Source organism: Hippocampus zosterae, chromosome 20, assembly GCF_025434085.1.
Source record: "Hippocampus zosterae strain Florida chromosome 20, ASM2543408v3, whole genome shotgun sequence".
Classification (NCBI taxonomy): Eukaryota; Metazoa; Chordata; class Actinopteri; order Syngnathiformes; family Syngnathidae; genus Hippocampus; species Hippocampus zosterae.
In genome coordinates this window covers 2,970,730-2,990,242 of record NC_067470.1, presented here as the reverse complement: position 1 = coordinate 2,990,242, position 19,513 = coordinate 2,970,730, and the positions used below count along the sequence as shown (strand labels likewise).

At 44.6% G+C, this 19,513-nt stretch overlaps 3 protein-coding genes and 2 long non-coding RNA genes across 8 annotated transcripts; 2 read left to right on the top strand and 3 right to left on the bottom strand.

Annotated features, from left to right (window-relative positions):
- Positions 1-188: 188 nt before the first annotated feature.
- Positions 189-5,438, bottom strand: LOC127593138 (ADP-ribosyl cyclase/cyclic ADP-ribose hydrolase 1). Its single transcript, XM_052054383.1, has 10 exons — positions 5,300-5,438; positions 4,160-4,572; positions 3,544-3,667; positions 3,244-3,370; positions 1,772-1,907; positions 1,614-1,696; positions 1,108-1,181; positions 918-1,010; positions 587-673; positions 189-520 (listed from the first exon to the last, which is right to left on the bottom strand). Exons 2-10 carry the CDS (start codon positions 4,191-4,193, stop codon positions 385-387), a joined length of 894 nt encoding a protein of 297 aa, XP_051910343.1. The 5' UTR covers positions 4,194-4,572; positions 5,300-5,438; the 3' UTR covers positions 189-384.
- Positions 4,962-10,350, top strand: LOC127593140 (inositol monophosphatase 1-like). Of its 3 annotated transcripts, none has more exons than XM_052054388.1 (9): positions 4,962-5,071; positions 5,612-5,719; positions 5,978-6,111; positions 6,277-6,381; positions 6,476-6,521; positions 6,639-6,747; positions 6,843-6,951; positions 7,674-7,825; positions 9,112-10,350. In XM_052054388.1, exons 2-9 carry the CDS (start codon positions 5,657-5,659, stop codon positions 9,240-9,242), a joined length of 849 nt encoding a protein of 282 aa, XP_051910348.1. In that variant the 5' UTR covers positions 4,962-5,071; positions 5,612-5,656; the 3' UTR covers positions 9,243-10,350. The 3 variants fall into 3 exon arrangements, with proteins under 3 accessions (XP_051910348.1, XP_051910349.1, XP_051910347.1); XM_052054389.1 differs by lacking the exon at positions 4,962-5,071 and adding an exon at positions 5,343-5,462; XM_052054387.1 differs by lacking the exon at positions 4,962-5,071 and adding an exon at positions 5,348-5,505.
- On the top strand, positions 7,802-19,295 carry LOC127593139 (inositol monophosphatase 1-like). Of its 2 annotated transcripts, none has more exons than XM_052054384.1 (9): positions 7,802-7,825; positions 15,989-16,072; positions 16,226-16,365; positions 17,159-17,263; positions 18,220-18,265; positions 18,352-18,460; positions 18,551-18,659; positions 18,796-18,947; positions 19,067-19,295. In XM_052054384.1, exons 1-9 carry the CDS (start codon positions 7,817-7,819, stop codon positions 19,192-19,194), a joined length of 882 nt encoding a protein of 293 aa, XP_051910344.1. In that variant the 5' UTR covers positions 7,802-7,816; the 3' UTR covers positions 19,195-19,295. The 2 variants fall into 2 exon arrangements, with proteins under 2 accessions (XP_051910344.1, XP_051910346.1); XM_052054386.1 differs by lacking the exon at positions 7,802-7,825 and adding an exon at positions 15,493-15,664.
- Positions 8,582-9,644, bottom strand: LOC127593142 (uncharacterized). The gene is made up of 2 exons (XR_007960334.1): positions 9,496-9,644; positions 8,582-9,238 (listed from the first exon to the last, which is right to left on the bottom strand). It is a non-coding gene; the product is annotated as an uncharacterized LOC127593142 (long non-coding RNA).
- Positions 16,223-16,773, bottom strand: LOC127593144 (uncharacterized). Its single transcript, XR_007960336.1, has 2 exons — positions 16,659-16,773; positions 16,223-16,424 (listed from the first exon to the last, which is right to left on the bottom strand). It is a non-coding gene; the product is annotated as an uncharacterized LOC127593144 (long non-coding RNA).
- Positions 19,296-19,513: the final 218 nt, after the last annotated feature.

The following is a 19,513-nucleotide window of genomic DNA, read 5'->3' as shown; positions in this document are numbered from 1 at the left end:
CAACTGGTTTTGGCAGCGATCATTTTCACACAGGAACAGACTGTTGGAGGGAATGTGAGGATTATATGCATGATGCTTTATGTTTTAAAAAATGAATTTGTATTTTAAAAATTGTTAGCTTCCTTGTGGATTTTCGTCCATTGCTGACTTGAAGTTTATTGTCAAAAAATAATGTCTAAAAAGCACAAACTTATGATCTCTCTAGAAAAAAACCCCAAACTTTCCCCAAAAAATCACAAGGTTTTATTTCTTGCAAAAATTCAGCTTTATTGGAAAATATTTTAAATAACATCTAGAATATCCAACTATATTATTGTCAAAACACAATTATTTGTCACAAAGCTAAAAAAATGCAACTTTACTGTCACATTTGCATAGGACCAGTCATTTGGCTGACCTGAGATTTGTCTTGGCGCACCAAAATTTGTCCATAATTTGCCAGTTCACCGAATGGCTGTCGGTGCAGGTATGGCACGCCGTGTGTTCCGGCTTGTGGACACACTGCAGCATGGTCAGGATCCTGCGGACGAATTTCCCTGAGTTAGGCTGGGAAGATTGGAGTCGGGCGAGCGTGCTGCTGGCTTACCGGTCGTGGTCAGAGCAGGTCCAGCGGAATCCTCTAGTCTGCAGGATGTGGATCAGGTCTGCGATGGAGCCCCCGTTACAGGATTCTCTGTGCATGGAAAGCCCCAAGGAGAGTCATTAATCAGCTCCTCTCTTGGCTTCTTGGTACGGCAGTAATATTAGCCATTCTTTGCAGAGCGTAGATAATATATGCCTGTGAGTATTGTCATCTATCTTCTCAAGGCTCCGCTATTCCGGTTCATACACAAGTTGTGTTTTGAAGTGTACACCTGTCATTGCTAGTCAGAAAAACAGAACTTATGAAATCATCAATATTATTTGAATTTGCTCACATGAAGGGGCCATCCAGATTGGCCACCACTTTGATGTTGACGTAGTGGACCCGCTGCGGATTCAAACTGTCCAGCTCCACACTTCCGAACATGCTGTAAGACAGGCAAAAGAAAAACAACAACAAATCCAACTTGGAAATCAGGAGTGAGTCCCGTTCAACTTTGAAGAGAATCGAAAACAAAGAGCCACCTGTTCCTGTTGAAGGCCTTCTCAATGGAGCCGTTGAGCAGCACAGTCACATTGCCGCACGCCATTTCCGCAAACTGACAAACAAACGCCAAAAGAAAAGATCAACAAAGATTCTCAGAAAAAAAAACAATACAAGGCTTGATTTAAAAATATTCTCTGAGAAAAATCAGGGACTGCTTCCTGCAATGTTCTGACATGCACAGCATTTTGCCCTACAAATCCTTTCAAGGAAGGAAAATTATTGAAAAAAACATGACCTATTTGCATGAGACGCAGACATTTTTATGACGTTGTTTTTGTGAAATTACCTAATGTTTCCTCCAACAAAAGAAATTCACCAAAAAATAAGACCTTTTTGTAGTAAAATTCTGACTTCGTTCTCGTTTAATTACCAATCCTTGAAAAAACAAAATGTTCTTTTCACAAAAATAGAACTTTTGGGAAAGTAAAACAAAAAATAAATTCGTGCTCTGAAAATTGTGAATGCTTGCTGATGCAAAACTCACATTTTTGGAAGCTTGCCTCCAAAAGGAGTGGACTGGATGATGTACACACGCCGACCACTCGGGACATGATCCGAAATTGAAATCTGAAAAGATTGGCAGTGAGTCGACATGGCGCTGCGATTGGCGGCGTCGCAACAGCATGACAGGAAGTGGCGTACCGGAGTGTTCTTGTTGCCCGCACCAGATGAGGTCATTAAACATGTAGCCCACCAATGTGTCCTCCAGCGTCCACAAGTGATGCGCCACTGCAGCGTAGTCCTGAACCAGCGTCCTCGTCTTGCTCCACAACAGGAACTTAAAAAACACACACACACACACACACACAAAACAATTGAAATTATTCAAATATATTTATCATATTCACAGGGGGCAAAATATCTCTAGGAAACTCCTCAACTCACTTTCACATACTGTAGTTTCTTGGCAGCAAGAGGACACAAAATGGCAGCAAAGCACTACTTTTGTCAAAATGTAAGTGCTCAATTCACTTCCACATAGTTCCTTGATGCCAAGAGGCCACAAGGTGGTAAAGTACTACTTTTGTCTCAGTGAAACTCCTCAAACAGACTTCAATATAGTTCCTCTTCAGCAACATGGAAGGGGGGGGGGGAAATAACCAAGCCTATTTTGTCAAAAGTAAAGAAAACATCTGGAAAATGAATTTTCAAATCAAGCACACATGCCTGACAAATGTACTCGAGTATACAATACAATACAATACAATACATTCTGATTTATATAGCGCTTTCACAACAGCGGCAGCTGTAACAAAGCGCTTTACAAAACAGTTAACATAAAGTAAAATAATAAACACAACACATAACATAAAACACAAACAGTCGTGCAGTCCTAACCACTTTTCCGTCACACGCTTTGTTGTTTGAAGCGGTTTGAGATGAAAGAGGAGACAATCAAAGTGTCCTTTAACCAGTGGATCAGAGACGTCATGCTCAAAATGAGCACACGTCGGCTACAAGCTAAGTTTCAAAGTCAACAAGAAGCTGTAGCATCCATTGACGAAAAAAGAGATTGGTTCACTTCTCCTGTCCCATGGAAATCCACTTCAATTCCAAGCGGCGACTCACGGTTCCAAATACGCATCGGTGCTCTTCGCCAACGCTCCTCTCTCCTCATCCTCAACTTCAGCGGCCATCCATCCAGCCGCACCGACGCCAACTGTCCAACAGCGCTGACATAGCCACTGAACAAATCGGGGTTGTGAAAAATGCTGCCCATTACTGGCGCAAAAAACACAAGCGCCCCAGGTCTGTCCAGCACCGACAGTCAATGGCGCCGACATTCGTCCCAATCAAAATCTGTGCTGGTACAGGCGTGCTGCCGAGAAGGCGCAACCACCAAGCACAGATACTGCTCCTTTGACGAATGTCGTGGCCAAAAAGCGCTGAAAACAGTCCATATCAGGTCCACACGATCAAACAACAAACAACATGTGACAAAACAAAAGACAAAAACAGCAAAAAAGAACAAAAAAGCAAGGCTCTTGAAGAGCACTTGCCGAAGGCTGCCTACTCGGGCGCCATCTTGGAAAAAAAAAAGTATAGTACCAAAGTGTTTGTACTCTGTGAGTTGCCAGTGCCGGTTGTGCGAATGACGATTTTTTGTGGGTTACCCGGTTGCAGGCGCCCGTTTGCGGCATGGCTCGGAACATATGGCGGTAGTGCTCGGCGGCCACGTTGCACGAGGCCTGCCGCAACACCGCCGCCTCGAACGCTCGCCAGATCTCCTCGCAGTCCGACCTGCGTGAGCAAACAAATTAGCGCCTTGGGATGGACAAGCAAACAATCGCACAAATGCAAACTGCCACACACATAATAACAAATAAAAACCACCAAATGGGAGTCTAGAGAAAAATGACTACACGATTGGCAAATGTACTGTAACAGGTGGTGGAGGTTTCAGTGCCGGTTACCTGATGTCGGGGTTGACGAGTGTGATGTAATTGAAGCACCTGCCCATCACAATGTGCTTGATGTTGGGCGTCGTGCCCGAACGGGCTCGCAGTGGGACGGCGCACATGCAAAGTACCAGCACACCTGCTGACATCAATAACTTGACAATTCGGAAACGGATTGTAACATTCACACAAAACATTTATCGGGGCTAAAATGACTGCTCTTTTGCTCCCTTAACGCTACAACAATAATGACGTGAACGACAGGCACGACATTTGACTGTTTTATACTTCGTCCTTCACTATGTGTTTACCAATAAAGAGATAAATCTGCCAAAATCCGACGATTTTTCGGAGCGGTGGGGTTATAGGCCATTATCTTGTCTTAACGTTGTAACTTGTTCATAAATACGTTTTTAATTTTTATCATTTCAGGCTATGATTCAAGGGATGTCATGTTTTTTTTTCAAAGCTCATTCATGGTGAAAATGTGTCATTTAGCATAATATTCCGCAGAAAAACTCATTCAATCCCAAAGACGCGTCTTCTCAGACTTGGTCCAGAATTGGCCGGTACGCTACACTTGTTCGGATGTCGAAATTATATTTAAAAAAAACACATCAGAAAAACTTACACGGTGCCACGCTGGTTCTAAAGTTGGTCGCCATGGTAACCCTCCGCTTTGCCCGTCGAGGGATCGCTTCAGACGGCGTTTTCTAACCACCAACCATCAACGATGATCCGTTCCCGAAAGAAGCTAGCACACAACAAGTCAAGACACGAGAACAGCCGAGACTGCCTGAGACTTTCGGTGCAGGCGAGTTTGCTGACGAAAAGCACATGCTCCCCATTATCATGCCGTTTCTTGGTGATGCTCAAAGGCGTGCACAGTCCCAAAGAGGGTCGTCCATTGCAGACACTTCCAAGAACGGCAAGGAGACGCGCGTTGGTAAACAGGACACATTATTCTTCCAAGGCGCCGCTGGTTGGGCGTCCGCGTGACTCCGATTATGGTGGCATGACCAATTTCCAAACACAACAACTGCGCTGTTTGTTTGAGAGGAGATATGTCAACAGGACAAGCAAGAGAATTAATATTTAATTGCTGTCACTATGCAAGGTGAGCTTTCCTACTGTATAATGCAGAACATTCAAAAGAGAGAAAATAAAGTTATTATGTGCAATCCATGTAAGGTGCATTAGCAATGCTTTATATAAATTGTATAAATCCAAATGGAGATATTTTTCAAATACAGTACAGCGTTTTCTCTTCTCAATTCATTCATTCATTCATTCATTCATCTTCCGAGCCGCTTGATCCTCTTCTCAATTATGTTGCACAAATATAATTTAACATGGTCACAGCCAGCTTTGCTGCCACCTTGCGGCCAGAAAAAGTAACGAATGATAAAACATTCATCCTTGTCCTCAGTGTGCCTCTAGCCAATGAATTCGCAGAAAGGCAACCACGTGATAAACACCGAACAAGCCTAGCTTCGCTGACTGACTTGTAGAAACGCTTCGTGTGGACATTAATTCATCAACTGTAATTATTCCGCTGGGTTTAAAGTATTCAAGTGTCTGTTTCGACCCCATTTAACAATTTATCTGTCTGCTAGCTGTCGTAATGATTCATGACCACGTTACGAACCGTCCAGTTGACAGTTTTCTAGCCAATGCAAGTGTTGTATGAACATTTGATGCAAGCTGGCCATTTGGAGCTAAACAGTTGTCAAGGTGTCCTAGCCAAACGACTTTTTTTTAAAAATCTCACATTAAACGTTCACATCCGAACTTTGAACGACGTCTTTTACTAGAGAAACCGGGGTCGAGATGAAGTGTCGTGAAGTTCATGAAAGACGGCCTTCTCAACACTCCAACATGCATTTCGCCGACGTTCCCTCCCTGCTCACATTTGACATGATCAACAATTGATTGTACGCATCCCCGCAGGCATCTTGTAAAATTGTAACCTAACAGGTTTGCCAGCTCATATCTGATATCGGATGCTTTCTTATCCGCCCTGCTTGTGCTACATTGTTCTCATCACACCGACGTTTACACAGTTGGCATTTTTGTCTTTCAGGAAGATTTGTCACTGGATTTGTGTCATTCATTTACTGTGCCAGCAATGACTGACCCTTGGCAGGAGTGCATGGACCACTGTGTGGAGATTGCCAAACAGGCTGGCAAGGTGAATTTATTCATTGCGGGAATTTGCTTCATACAAATGGCATGGAAATCACCTTGTTTTGCATTGAAAATTGCAGCCAAACTGGCAAAACTTTGTGGATCGTATTATTGATTTATGTTAAATATTCAGTAAATCATTTTGTTACCACCGCAGCTTGTGAAAGCGCGACATAAATAAAGAGGTATTATATTGTATGATGGGATGGTTTCTGCACATCTCTGTGATACTTTGTGTGCTGCTGTGGTGGTCCCTCACCAGGTGATCCGCGAGGCCCTCCAGGACGACATCGCCGTCATGCACAAGAGCTCGCAAGTGGATCTCGTAACCGAGACGGACCAGAGAGTGGAGCGCCTCATCATATCTTCCATCAGGGCAAAGTTTCCCACACACAGGTACTCGACTTCGATATTTTGTCACCAGGGACAAAATATTTTGTCACCAGGGACACTCAACCAAAATTCCAGATCCCCCCCCCCCCCAAAAAAAATCCCTTGCTGAGGAATGGCTCACAAAACGTCACTGTTTGGTGTCGTTCGTGTTTGTCTTCCCGTTTTAAGCTTCATTGCCGAGGAGTCAGTGGCAGCAGGCGCCCCCAGCATCCTCACCGATGACCCCACTTGGATCATTGATCCAATCGACGGCACCACCAACTTTGTGCACGGGTGCGCCGCACATCCCTCTGGTTTTGCTTGCTCTAGTTTTACCTTCAGGCTAATTGGACGGGGCCCTTATGGCCGGTGATTTTCTGTTTTTTAGGTTCCCTTTTGTGTCTGTGTCAATCGGCTTCACAGTCAAGAAAGAGGTAGGCCGCAGAGTTTGTGTGTGTTCTGTCAGTGACTCCCTCGAATAACCCCCCCATGTGCTTTGCTTGGCTCATGTCACTAACAGTTGCTTTCCTTTGTGATTTGGTTGTCGTCAGATTGAGTTCGGCGTGGTGTACAGTTGCATTGAGGACAAAATGTACACGGCGCGCAAGGGCAAAGGGGCCTTTTGCAACGGCCTTCCCATCAAGGTTTCTGGACAGGAAGGTGAGGGAGGGCCAGCGTTTCCGCTTGTAGCCAGCAGGTGGAGCCCCCATCTCAGCAGCCAGCCTCACCCTGCTCTCTTGTGCACTTTTGGACAGATCTCAGCCGTTGCCTGGTGCTGACCGAGGTGGCCTTCAAAAAGGATCAGCAGCAATTGGACACCATGATGGCCAACCTCAGGAGCGTCCTCACCATTCCTGTTCACGGGTAATTACCTCTGCCAGGGAGGTTTTATTTCATGGCCGCTTGTGTGTTCGTAATAGGCATTGTGCAATCAGAAAAAACAAACAAACATTGAAGCGGTTCATACTTTTAACTTTGGGGAGGCCTGAGGCAAGGGAAGAATGTGTGACGTTTTCAATCAGATCCACATTTGCTTGCCTTCCTTCACTCACTTGAAGCGAACATCCCTTTTAGAGTTTTCACGATCAGGATTTTTGGGGACCAATCAGCGAAAAAAACAAACAAACAATAAGAACCAGCCACAAGAGGGAGCAATAAGTCTTTTCAAATCACTTGTGTCTGTATTGTCAATTTCAAAATTGTTCCATACAATTATTTGTTGAATTGAAAGGGGACAGTGTATATTAATGAACATTTACATGGAACTAGCCAAAGTTTAGTCATTGGCTAGCTTGTGTCTGAAGTCCCTCAGCAGGTTGGAACATTTGTACTCTCAGAGAATTTGGCAATCTTTGCAATGCCTCAAGGAAGTAAATTTAAAAAAAAAAAAAACCAAAGGATGATTTGAATATAAAACATGTATCGTGCGTTGCACGCAGGCACAAACTGAAGACCTGCAACTCTGTGAGAGAAGTTGAAGATGTGCAATCAAGTGCGGATCCCCATTAGATTCTTTGTTTGTCCTTCGCGGAGATCTGCAAAGTTGCATTTCAGACCTCGTGACTTGACTGTGTTTGCGCCCTCAGCATCCGCTCACCGGGCAGCGCCGCCATCAACATGTGTCTTGTGGCCAGCGGCGCGGCGGACGCTTACTACCACCTGGGCATCCACTGCTGGGACATGGCCGGGGGCACCGCCGTGCTCACCGAGGCTGGCGGCGTCATCGTGGATGTTTCAGGTGAGCCGCCGAGCCGAGCAACCGCACCCGCGCCGCATCCAGAGTCGAGCGTGTCGTCACTTGATTCAAGGTGCAAGTTAGGGCAAGAGCTGGCAAAGTGAATTTCTCGAAACAAGGAAGTTGGAAGGTGGTGAAAGGTTTGAGCCATCCGGCCTTCAGGAGTTGGTAACATTTGCATCCTGCGCTGTTGCGCAACATTCTTCAACAAAGTCGGCGGCACAACTCGGCAGAAATATGCACCTTTTTGCACTACTAATGTCGATGTTGGTTAAACACGGTGTAGTCATATTTCAAATTTTACACTGCCAACATGAAATGTTGGCTCATGATGTTTTAGCTACCGCTGCAATCTCTTGCACCTTTAGAAAGGCAGTTTATTTATTAGATATATTTTTGGTTGAAGAAAATACAGAATACATTTAGAAAGCATTTTATATACATGAAAATGCCATTTTGTTGAGAACCCCCCCACCCCACTCAGATTAGTCTTATTGCAATGATTCTAAAATATTTAAAAAATGAAAATCAACAAATAGAAAATATGACTTTAAAATGCTCAGGAAAAAAAATACCTACTTTTGAAGGAAAAACTATTTTTAAGTACAATAAAACAGGATTTATTTTTTTTTAGGGGGGGGGCATTTCTCAGAAAAATAACATTCCTGCCAAAAATAACTCTGTCCACTGGGGAAACACACACGTTTTATTTTCTCCCAAAAAACGTGACTTAATACTTTTCCCCCTTTTCTTAAATTAAAAAAAAAAGTGAACATTTGTCTGGAAAAAATGTTTTGTGTGACATGCTTAAAAATATATATACACTTGTTTTCCCCCCTTGTCAGTATGACCCTTATTCCAAGTAGTTTTCCAAATGTAATGTTTTGTTTTTTTCCACACGAATCATATTATTTGTCTTTCATGGGAACTATGGTCAAAAGTTATTTTTCCAAGTGTCTTGACTAATCCCAACCACAAAATTAGGCACACCCGCAGGATCTAATGAGCTGTGGCTACCATTAGGAAGACGACAATGCTATCTCTTTTTTTTTTCTTCCCAACCTTCAGTATGCCCTCAATGAACATAGCTTGCTTCAAGGGCACCGTCACCGACATGCCTTGCAACCCATCGAGCCAGTCTTGTTCAAATTTGACGTCAGGCATTGTTAGTGAACTTCAAAGAGGCGTCTGCGCGTGCCACTCGACCACACCGAGGCCAAACATGGGAGGAGATAAAGCGTCGAAACAAACGGCTGACACTGTGCTTCCTCTCGTCTTGTGTCGCCCAGGGGGTCCCTTTGATCTGATGTCCCGCCGGCTGATCGCGGCCAGCAGTGCAGCGGTGGCTGAGCGCCTTGCCAGCCACATCGTAGATTTCCACGTCGGTAGGGACGACGCGTTGGGCTCAGAAAAAAACTAAAAAAACAATAAATGAGAGAGCGAGCTTAGTGGCACCTAAACAAGCTGCAAGTTTGTCTTGAGAGGTGAAACGCGGCGCCCCCTCCTGACGAGTCGTAATATTTGCATCTGAATTTTGAATCAGAACTTTAAATTTAAATGCAAATTCAAAAATATGTTGAACAGGTTTTCAGATTTGCAACATGTGTTGCAATGTTTTATTGTTGGTTTAAAATTCTCACTTCTGCACCTGGACAAACTTGTTTTTTTCCTACCTCTGCTCTGTGTGTATGCGAGGCCACTTTGGGTGCTGAGCTTTCACTGCTGATTGGCTGTTAGCCCTGCCGTGGCACTGTGTGTAACCAATCAGATGAGATGGTGCTGTGGGCGGGACAATGCTGGAGAGTGAATCATGACAGCAGGCACGTGGCTGCATTGAAATAAAATAGATTGAAATGGATTTCTTATGGGCCATCTGATTTGGAAAAAAAAAAAAGTCTGATGTCATTATGTGAGAAAATCCCCGTTATCGTCCCAGGCCAATAATTGATCTATCCCGAAGTAATGGGGATGATGGAAAAGTGAAGGAAATGACGGCCGTTGGAATTGATTATCCAATCCGATAATTCCACCAAATAATTGAACCAGAGCGCTTCCTGTGTGTGAGGAAAGCCGCATTCTCGGTGACTCTGAGACGGAATGTAGCCAATCTAGACTTCCACCTGACTGAGGAACAAGGGAGCGACGGAAAATAAAAGCAAACGTCCCTTATGACATTGCCCATTATCTTCACTTGATAATGTGACATGTTTTTTCTTCTTTTTTTTTCGGTTTGGGGGGGGGCCTTAACACGCTCATTTCCTCCTCTTGTTTGATGCCTCAGTTTTTCCGTTTGTTGCTGTTTCTGGTTGGATGGTGGAGCGAAATCTTTTCGTCTGTGTTTTTCCATGTTGAGGTCATCGGAGCACACAATAGAACCAAATCTCTTCAATGCTTGATTAGTTGATTTGATAAGAGTCTTTGAAGATTTCAAAACTTCATCTGCGTGTAGCAGGCCTTCGGCGTCCTTGCAGGGCAGGCCGCCCTTTGCATCCCAAATTTCGGATGATGACTTGCTTTTACCATGAATACATTCTGACATTTTTCTCCATGGACAAAAATATTCTTCACTTTCAGTATGAGTTGATCCCAAAGAGGAAGAAGTGACTTTTATGATGTCTGGGCCACATCCGTATTGCTTAAAGGCAGTGTATTAAGCAATTTTTTTTTTTTTTTTTGGTCACAATTTCAAACAGTTCCCAGATGTCCTAATCGAAGGTCTTCAACAGTCTTCTGTCAAAACACACAAAGGAAATCAAATTGCAGAACACTTGAAATTCCCTTTGGTGGAAATTGCTCCGCTTTTGTGTGTAGTTCTGGTAAACTGCAAATGCAAATGACGGTTGGACAACCGGGGTGGTTCGCATGAACCATCTCCTCCTGTGCCCCTAAAGTGAGCAACTGTGAAGATTTTCAACCAGGGAGGGAGGAATCATTTCATTACCAAGCTGTGGAATCGTGACGTCACAATAGAGCATAATTCCTCATATCTGTCATAGATTCCTTTTCAGAAATAGATCAAAGATTCTCTTTGTTCTTCAAATGCACAATTGATGGGCCGGGCGGGCGCTCCCGAGAGCCGACAAAAGTCCTTTTTCCATCGAGCGTCCCTTTGCGCCGATCGAGGCGGCGTGAGTGAATACTTTTTGTCCATATGGTGCAATTCAGTTAGTCACGAGTTAGTCAGCTGCCTGTTATGAAGAGCGGCAGATGACGCAAACGTCACACTGTTGGCAGGCTCCTCGTGACGCGTGTGACGGACGCGCCGCGCCCGTCCGTCATTTCCATCCTTTCTTTCGGTCATTCATGCAAGGTGGTATTTTAAAGCCTTATCACATTTGCCGTCGCCGATAACGCCGGCTAACACAAATGATTTGTTTGTTTTTTGAGTGCCGAAGAGATTGAATGCTTCCTGGCTCATTTTGGGCGGCTGAATCCAAAAATGACAGACGCATATTTCTTTACTGCTAATATTGCTTAATTTTCTGGCTGTATAAATATACTTATACTAATATCATTTTATTTTTTTTTGTCAAGGCTTACCCGGTGACAAAGCAACCGGTCATGCCATCGAATCCCACACGATGGTCTGTCGTTAACAGGATCCTCTCACGCAAAGCGTGAATGCTCGCGAAACAATATATTGCCTTACATAACAGTGGGAACATGAAACTAGCACGTGCGTGTGATGAGCAGGGTGTGTCTCGCTCATTCTCGTAGCTTCTCTCGAGAGCGGCTCCAAATATGCAAGCCTTCAAATGTTTTGCTTGGGGGGGGGGGGGGGGGGGGGGGGGGAACTTGTCCCGAGTCTCTGGCACTTTACCACTCGTGTCAGCAGACGTGCAACAATTATTTGTTTAATCGACAATTAATGGATTAATCGGCAACTATTTGGGTCATTGATTAATCGTTTGGATATCTGGCTAAAATATCCCTTAAAAAAGTTTCTAAACTAGCCTCACAGTTAATTAGATAAAAGATGAAAGTATCTTCGCCATCAAACAAAGCACCATCAGCACTCTCTTAATGCTCGTCACGGTTTGCCACAGCCACTTGCGGAACTGTTATTGTCTAGCATGTGCGATTTTGAAAGGCGGCCATGGAGTGCTGCCGATTTAAAAGCAACTTTTTATTGCCTGTTCCTGTGGTGCCTGTCAGGAAGCGCGCGCCATTGTTGCGCTTCCAGCTTACAACGCCAGATTCTCGAACGTTCCCCGCACGTGGTGAAATAGCAAGGACTCTATTGACTGCTTGGCACCCTAAAGTTGCCTGTTGACATTTCAGCTTGATTATAGCCAGCCGAGCTGTGGTGACGAGGCAAATGTTTCAAATAGTTTTCGCACATATTGTGGCAAAATTTGCTGAGGTAAAAAAAAAAAAAAAAGCCTCAAAGTTAGCAGCTGTTTGCTAAGCGTGGATCAGATAATCAAACGACAATCAAACAAAACCCATTTTGAATTGCAGTTGCTCCGCTATCCTGACGTCGAACACACATTTGGCTCTCCATGCTAAGCTGTGCGTGATCGGGTATATCCGTGTGGTGTGCAACAACTGAAATGTTCTGCAGACTGGTCGGTTGAATTTCCCTTGAGGGGTTTTAATGTGTAATGAAATGCAGGACTCCCGCGTGCTCAAATAGTGACACAGGAAAAAGACGGCAGTTTGAAAGGGGGCTACGACTGGACCTTTGGTTGGCGAAACTGCAAATTGCCTGACTTCTTTTTTTTCTTTTGTCCCCAAAAACCTCCGTGACGAAGCAGTAGGCCGTCTTTGCCAAATCGATCGAATGCTTCCTTCCGCCCGTCAGTGCTTGACCCTTTTGGAATTTTACATCTCCCGTGGGAAATTTCACTGACAAGAAAGCCTTGACACCCCCCCCCCCCCCCCCCTTTAATGTCACCACACGCCCTTTTCAAGTGAATGGCGATGTACACGAAGAAATATTCTGCGAAAGCAAAAGTTTGCTGCTTCCTGCAGGGACCGCACTGCAGGGGCCATTGTCAAGCTTCACGCAAAATGGCTCTTGTAAGATCAATCATGTTCTTTAAGTATGAGCAACCCGGGCGTGACTCGTCGGTGATGAGTGAGCCAACCTTGTTCTATTGTTTCAAATTGTAGCTTCTCGTCAGTGTTCCCCACTGCCTTGTAAAACCGCTGGTTATGTTCCAGAGCCCAATGGAATGCCTTTTTTGCCACCTCTCTCTCCACATTCTAGTTTTTTTTTTTTTTCTTATACAATGACGTTTAACCACGCTATGCTGATTGTGAATTAAATTGGGTAAACAATGGGCTGTTTGTTTGTGACTTTGGGCTCCTCCTATCAGGGGGTTTACCAGAACGAGTTTCTCTCGGGGTTTGTTGGCCACAGTATGCACACCGGACGTCCTTGCTGACACCACCCACCCATTTATTCAGGATCAGTGACAGCAGTTAGCTAAACTGCGCTAGGTTTTAACATCATTGTGCAAGACTAGCCTCTTAGCATGTATGAAGTTATTGTAATTAGGATTTGACACGCATGCGGAGCTATCCTTGCAGTCAACATAGATTGCGAAACTATCGTAACTAAAAAAAAAAAAGGTCTCTCAACATCCAGAGCTATTAACAGTGTTGGCTAATCAGCCATGACATTTTTTTCCACTAAAGTAGCCAACCCTTGTGCCAGTAGTTTATATGGTTTGCAAAGAGATCTTCCAAAAAATGTTTTAGCGCAAAGCTGTCACGACAAAAAAATGTTGAACAAACATTCATAGCACTATTTTGCCAAGCTATCGTAGCAAGATGTGTTCAATACTAAATTCGCCTACGAGCTAATATAGTTGGTTCAGCTTTCAAATTCAAAATAATCAAAACAAAGTTCTCATGAATCATCAACAGTAGTTGAGAGTTGGCTTTGCTGTCGTTTGCTAAATTGTTCACTAAACATGGCTAACAGTAAGAAATCGTTTTCAAAGATGGCGCAACAAAAAAATCTTGACTAAATGTGTGTAAAAGTTGCCGGTTGGCCTAAATGTCATCACAAAAGAGCGAGCCCAACAGTTAACCTGATTTGCTTTGATAGATTTAAAAAAAAAAAAGGTTCTCGAAACATACGTAATAGCCGATTGCGCGACACAATCGAGATAGTTTTCGCACCCAAAAATGATTTGGATGCTACTTGACATAGTTATGTAAAGCTACCATTATCAACAAAACACACTCAATTTGCTTCACAGACTAAGCTAATGTTCACAATTTCACATGCTAAACATTGCTAATACTCCACAGATGTGCATTCTAGAACGTGGAAGGAGCATGTTAGCTCAACCCCGCGTGGATGCCATCACATCAAACCGCCTCCTGCTGTTAAGTAATACATCAAATTTGTCACCCGACGCAGGAGAAAAACGGTCCGAGGCCCGCTCATCTCTCAACAGCCGACCTTAACCGACATCGAGACCTCAATTACAGCTGTGAATCCCTGGGGGTGTGGGGGGGATTGTCATTTCCGATCAATTATTCATGGCGGGACAGCAAGACCGATGCATTTGTTTTGTCCCTCCTATTACCTCGGTGGAACTTTCCTGAAATCCTTCACCCGATTGCTCATTCGTGCAATCATGAAAGATGGATGTTTCCGAGACTGGACCATGTGGAACCGGACGATTGGCAATCTTTGGCCAAACTATTCTAACAATAAATGCTGACTAAACTCGGCTAACTTTTAACATAGTTTGCTGAGCTTTCAAAATAAGAATTGGACATGCTAACCTAGCTAAATGCTACGTACGGTATTTGTCAAAGATAGATTAACAAGTTCACTGAACATCTGCAACGGTTGGCAGTAGTTTGTTTGTTCAGCGACAAACATACAAACAAATGATACGTATACGTAAATATTGTGAGGTGTATTATTAAGTTTTTGGGTTTTTTTTTCTTTTCAAGTCAAATCAATATACTCTCCCTTTTAAAAGTGTAGGGCTCATCCAGACAAGAATTTCATGTATTTATTGAAAATATGCGCATACACACACACACACACACTTCTCTCTACGTCAGTCTGTCTGTCTTTGCCTCTGTCTCTCTTGATATGTATACATATGTGGTATGTGTTCATCGTGCTTGTTTTGCCGGGTTGAATCACACTTGATAACCGCAACATTCTTTTGTCGGGTGTAACGTGATGCGCTCCAAGCCGGCATATTCATTGGCGTGATCAAATCTTCACATTTTGACTTGCGGCCACATGAGCAGAAACCTGCACACTTCCGATCTGATGCGACTTTGTACCTCAGCGGCATTTTCCTGTAAATTGAGTCTCCCGGCCCCCCCTGACTAGACGGCCCGCAACATTTGCGCCTGCCGGGTCACCTGGCAAAAAGACTCGAGTTATTTGAAGGCGTGGTGTGCGAGATTTTCACATTTTGAACTGGCTCTGTGAAGAAGGAAAACACTCTTGAATCATGCCGATAGACTCTAGTTGCAATATAAAGAAAACATTGAAAGGCTCCACCAGGTTTATTTTCCTCCCAATTCATCTGCTTTTCATTTCATTTGAATAGCCACGTGCAGATTGTGTCCCAAACCTGCCAAAATGTGCGCACTTGGCCCAACGATTCAGTGGAAATTTTCCACTGGGTTCCATTTAAATATGGCATCGTGTTCTAGCATGTTGTCCTGAAGAGCGTGGGGTTTTTTTTTTCTCCTTTTGCGAGCGAGTGAGGCGGTGCTAGTACTTTTCCTACTTTGACAGCGCTACAGAACAACCCACCCTCCTATTAGGCATTTTAACATTGCTTTTGCATAAGACGCCGCACCACAAGTCGGCAACGTCTCGCCCCCGCTCTCTCATCCCATCTCATCAAGGTAAGGTGCTGCTTGTTTTATCTATCGCCTGGCATCAGAGTCAATAGTACATACCTAGTGCAGACTCTTATCCTGTCGTTTATTTGCTCGGCCGCTCCAAAAGGAAGGCGGTTTGCTTCAGGATGTTAGTTACATAAGTCATTCTTTTGTGACACTCAGCTCGGGCTGGCCCAAAGACAGCGAAAACCCCCGCCCGCTGGGCCTTCCCCGAATCTCGTGCTGCTGCTTTTGCTTCCGTGCCTCGCGGTTGCTTTTGCACACCCCCCCCAAAAAAAAAAAAAAAAAAAAAAGTTGCTTTGTGCATGTGCGTGTGTGTATGTGCAGGTAAAGCCAACGCACAAGGCGATGGAGGATCCGTGGCAGAGGGCGTACGATTTTGCCGTCAAAGTGGCGAGGAAAGCTGGTGAGGTATGCTTGCACCTGTGAAAAAGAACTCTGGGGCGTGGGAGGGGCAGGGTGGGGGTGGGTGGGGTATTGCGGCAGGAGGAGTTGACATGGTAGCTGGTGTGATGTCATCGGGCGCAGTTGCCCAAGCCAATGTTCTTCTGCGTGTGCACGCAGGAAATTCGGAAAGCCGGCGAGAGCGAAATCAAGGTGTCGACAAAGAGCTCCACAGTGGACCTGGTCACCAAGACAGATGAGAGGGTGGAGAAAATCATCATCAATTCACTCAAACAAGAGTTTGGAGACAACACCTACAGGTGACCCGTCTTCTCAGCTCCGATTGGCCGATAATTGTGCTCCACCTGGCCTACTGCCGCTGTTTTGAAAGATAAGATAAGATAAGATATCCTTTATTCGTCCCACACTGGGGAAATTTACAGCCTCCAGCAGCAAGAATGTATGTAGAAAGAAGAAAGAGGAAAAAAACAACAAACATCTTTCAATTAAATGCAATATGAACACAAAATGGATAAATCGCAGTACTATTTACAATTTTCCTTCACATCATTTAAGCGCTATATCAATCAGCATGTATTGTATTGTACGCGACAGCTGTCACTCCTGCTACAACTTCTTTACGGCTACTCTACAAATAGGGAGGGACGAGTGTCAATAAGAGGTGTCAGTATTGGGCCGATATCGGCCTTATTTGACGGTATCGCATATGAAATCTGCCGCCGATACTGAATGCAAAATTTTTTTTTTTAATTGCTCCTCGGCAGTTGTTGGCGCAACAGTGCAGTAGTTTGACACGCCACACCTCCCCCCAACCACAGCCGCATGCAAAGTGCTGCATCGGAAAGAAAAGTCTTTGTTGACATTTTTTTTTGTCATTGTGCTCAATGAAATATGATATATCAAAATCTGAAATCAAAAAGACACTATGACTGGATTCAGGTAGTAGCAAAACGATTCCAAGTATGCTCCAAGTGCTGCATCTCTGCCGGCGCTGAACTCTGGCGACCCTTCTACTGCGTTCCGACTCGGCTACAAGTTGCTCTGTCTGCACGGCGACTGACTGAGGGCGTGTCTTGTGTGTTTGCGCCGCAGCTTCATCGGCGAGGAGTCGGTGGCAAACGGCAAACCGTGCATCTTGACTGACAAACCCACGTGGATCATCGACCCGGTGGACGGAACCACCAACTTTGTCCATGGGTAAGACCATGTCTCTCTGCTTTCAGCCTTCAAAGTCTGGTGCTGATACTTTTGCACTGGATGCCGGATTTTACTAACTGGTCTGGCCTTTGGAGGATCATAGTTACTGTTATTGAAGGGTTACGACACAATTTTTTTTTTTTTTCCCACCCAAGCCCAAAACCTGGAAAACTGAGCTTTTCGGCTGAGCGTGGTATTCCTCAAACTTCCTCAAATCAGGTTTCCAAATTTCGAGATTAAAATGCCGGAAGGTATCGGGCTCTTTTGAAGGCAGTATTCCTCCTCGCCAGGAATCGGCACGGCAATTTGGCGATTTGACACATGGGCAAATCAACCTGCATCGGAAAGACACAAAAACGTCTTTGTGGGGGTGGAAATTGAATGTCTCCAAAGTACGAGTGGCGTAGGTATTGGTGAATCCTCAAGAGTGACTACCAATACAGGCATTACTGTCCAAAAAGAGGCGTCGGATATTCCTGATCTTCAAAGTAATAATTAATTCAGTAGTTGTCTCATGAAATAAAAACATGGCAAATGTTTGTGTCAATGTATTTTTTAACTGTACTTTTTTTTTTACATTGTTTAATTTTTATTTATTGATTTTAGTAAGTCATTAAAGCAGAATAAACACGATTTAAAAAAAAAATCTGATCTGGTGGAATAAAAAACGGATGCAATGATTCAATTTTCATCCATCTGAGGCCCCTCCCCGTGTTGTGTAACATCGCCCCCTGCTGTTGAGCAAAATTAACGTTACCTACTCTGGCGCCTGCGTGGTGAACGTCATGTGACCAAACTCTGCAAACAAGTTTTCAAGTTGCTGACATGGTGCTTTGAACAAATGAACGCACCGGAGATGACTTTTTATTTTGAGATTATTATGACACGATGATGCTTGATGATCTCGGTCAACCGTGTCAGTGCAAGTTGGCAACATTTGCGGGCAATGTTCGCAGGTTCCCATTCGTGGCCGTGTCGATTGCCTTTGCAGTCAAAAAGGAGGTGAGTCAGCATCTAAAATTATCCCCCACGCATTGGACGCCGTCAAGTATTTCCTGCATTTATTTATCGTCCCGACAATGTTGCAGTTGGAGTTTGGCGTGGTGTACAGCTGCTTGGAGGACAAGATGTATAAAGCCAGGAGAGGCAAAGGAGCTTTCTGCAACGACGAGCTCATTCAAGTGTCGGACGTGAAAGGTAACGTGAGGATGCGAGGGGGGTTCCCCTCCCCTCCCCTCCCCGCTCCGTCCCGCCCGCTTTAAGCCGTCCCGCCCGCTGTCTCACCAGACATCCACAAATCCATCATCATCTCGGAGCACGGTACCGACAGGAACCCCGAAAAGGTCACCAAGATCTTCTCCACCATGCAAAAGATCCTGCGCATCCCCGTGCACGGGTGAGTACGCGCTCGCTACACGTCCCGTCGATACTCTGCTTTCAAAACAAAACCAAGTTGTGCAATTGAAAGTGACTCAACATTGAAAGTTAACACATTGTCCATTTGGCGCTAATGTCGACCCTTTACCCCGCAGACTGCGCGGCTCGGGCACAGCCGCCACCAACATGTGCCTGGTGGCGTGCGGGGCGGTGGAGGCTTTCTTCGAGATCGGGATCCACTGCTGGGACATCGCGGCGGGGGCGGTGATCGTGACTGAAGCTGGCGGAATACTGCTGGATGTGGACGGTGCGTACACTGACGGCGGGGTGGCGGGGTTTTTGCTGATCAACAAAGGTGTTCTTTAAAAAAAAAAAAAAAAAAGTGAACTAAATAAATAGAGATGCTTTGTGCTGGGCAAAATTTAGGGGGGCCGTTCGACTTGATGTCTCGGAGGATGGTGTCGGCAAACAACAGTGTTATCGCTGAACGGATCATTCGTGAAATTGAAATATTCCCCGTGGAGAGGGACGACACCAACGTCAGCAAGAAGTGAGAGGATCCTCGAGCACCTTGTTTTTCTACATGCGCACACAAACACAAGACCATCTGCCTTGTCTTCTGTATTTTCCACAATAAAACGACTATGCAACTGCACCCACTAGTGGCTTTTTGTTCTTTCACACAAAAAAAAGGAATTTTTTGCACGCCTTGAGCAACATCAACCCTTTTTTTTTTTTACATGTAGACGAATCAACTCATAGTACAGGCAAGAAAAAATCAGAACCAAACAAATCAAAATAGCACGGCAAAAAAAGAGCGATGACAATCAATTTAAGTGTACATTACAGTTTGAGCAGAAAAATCATAATCTT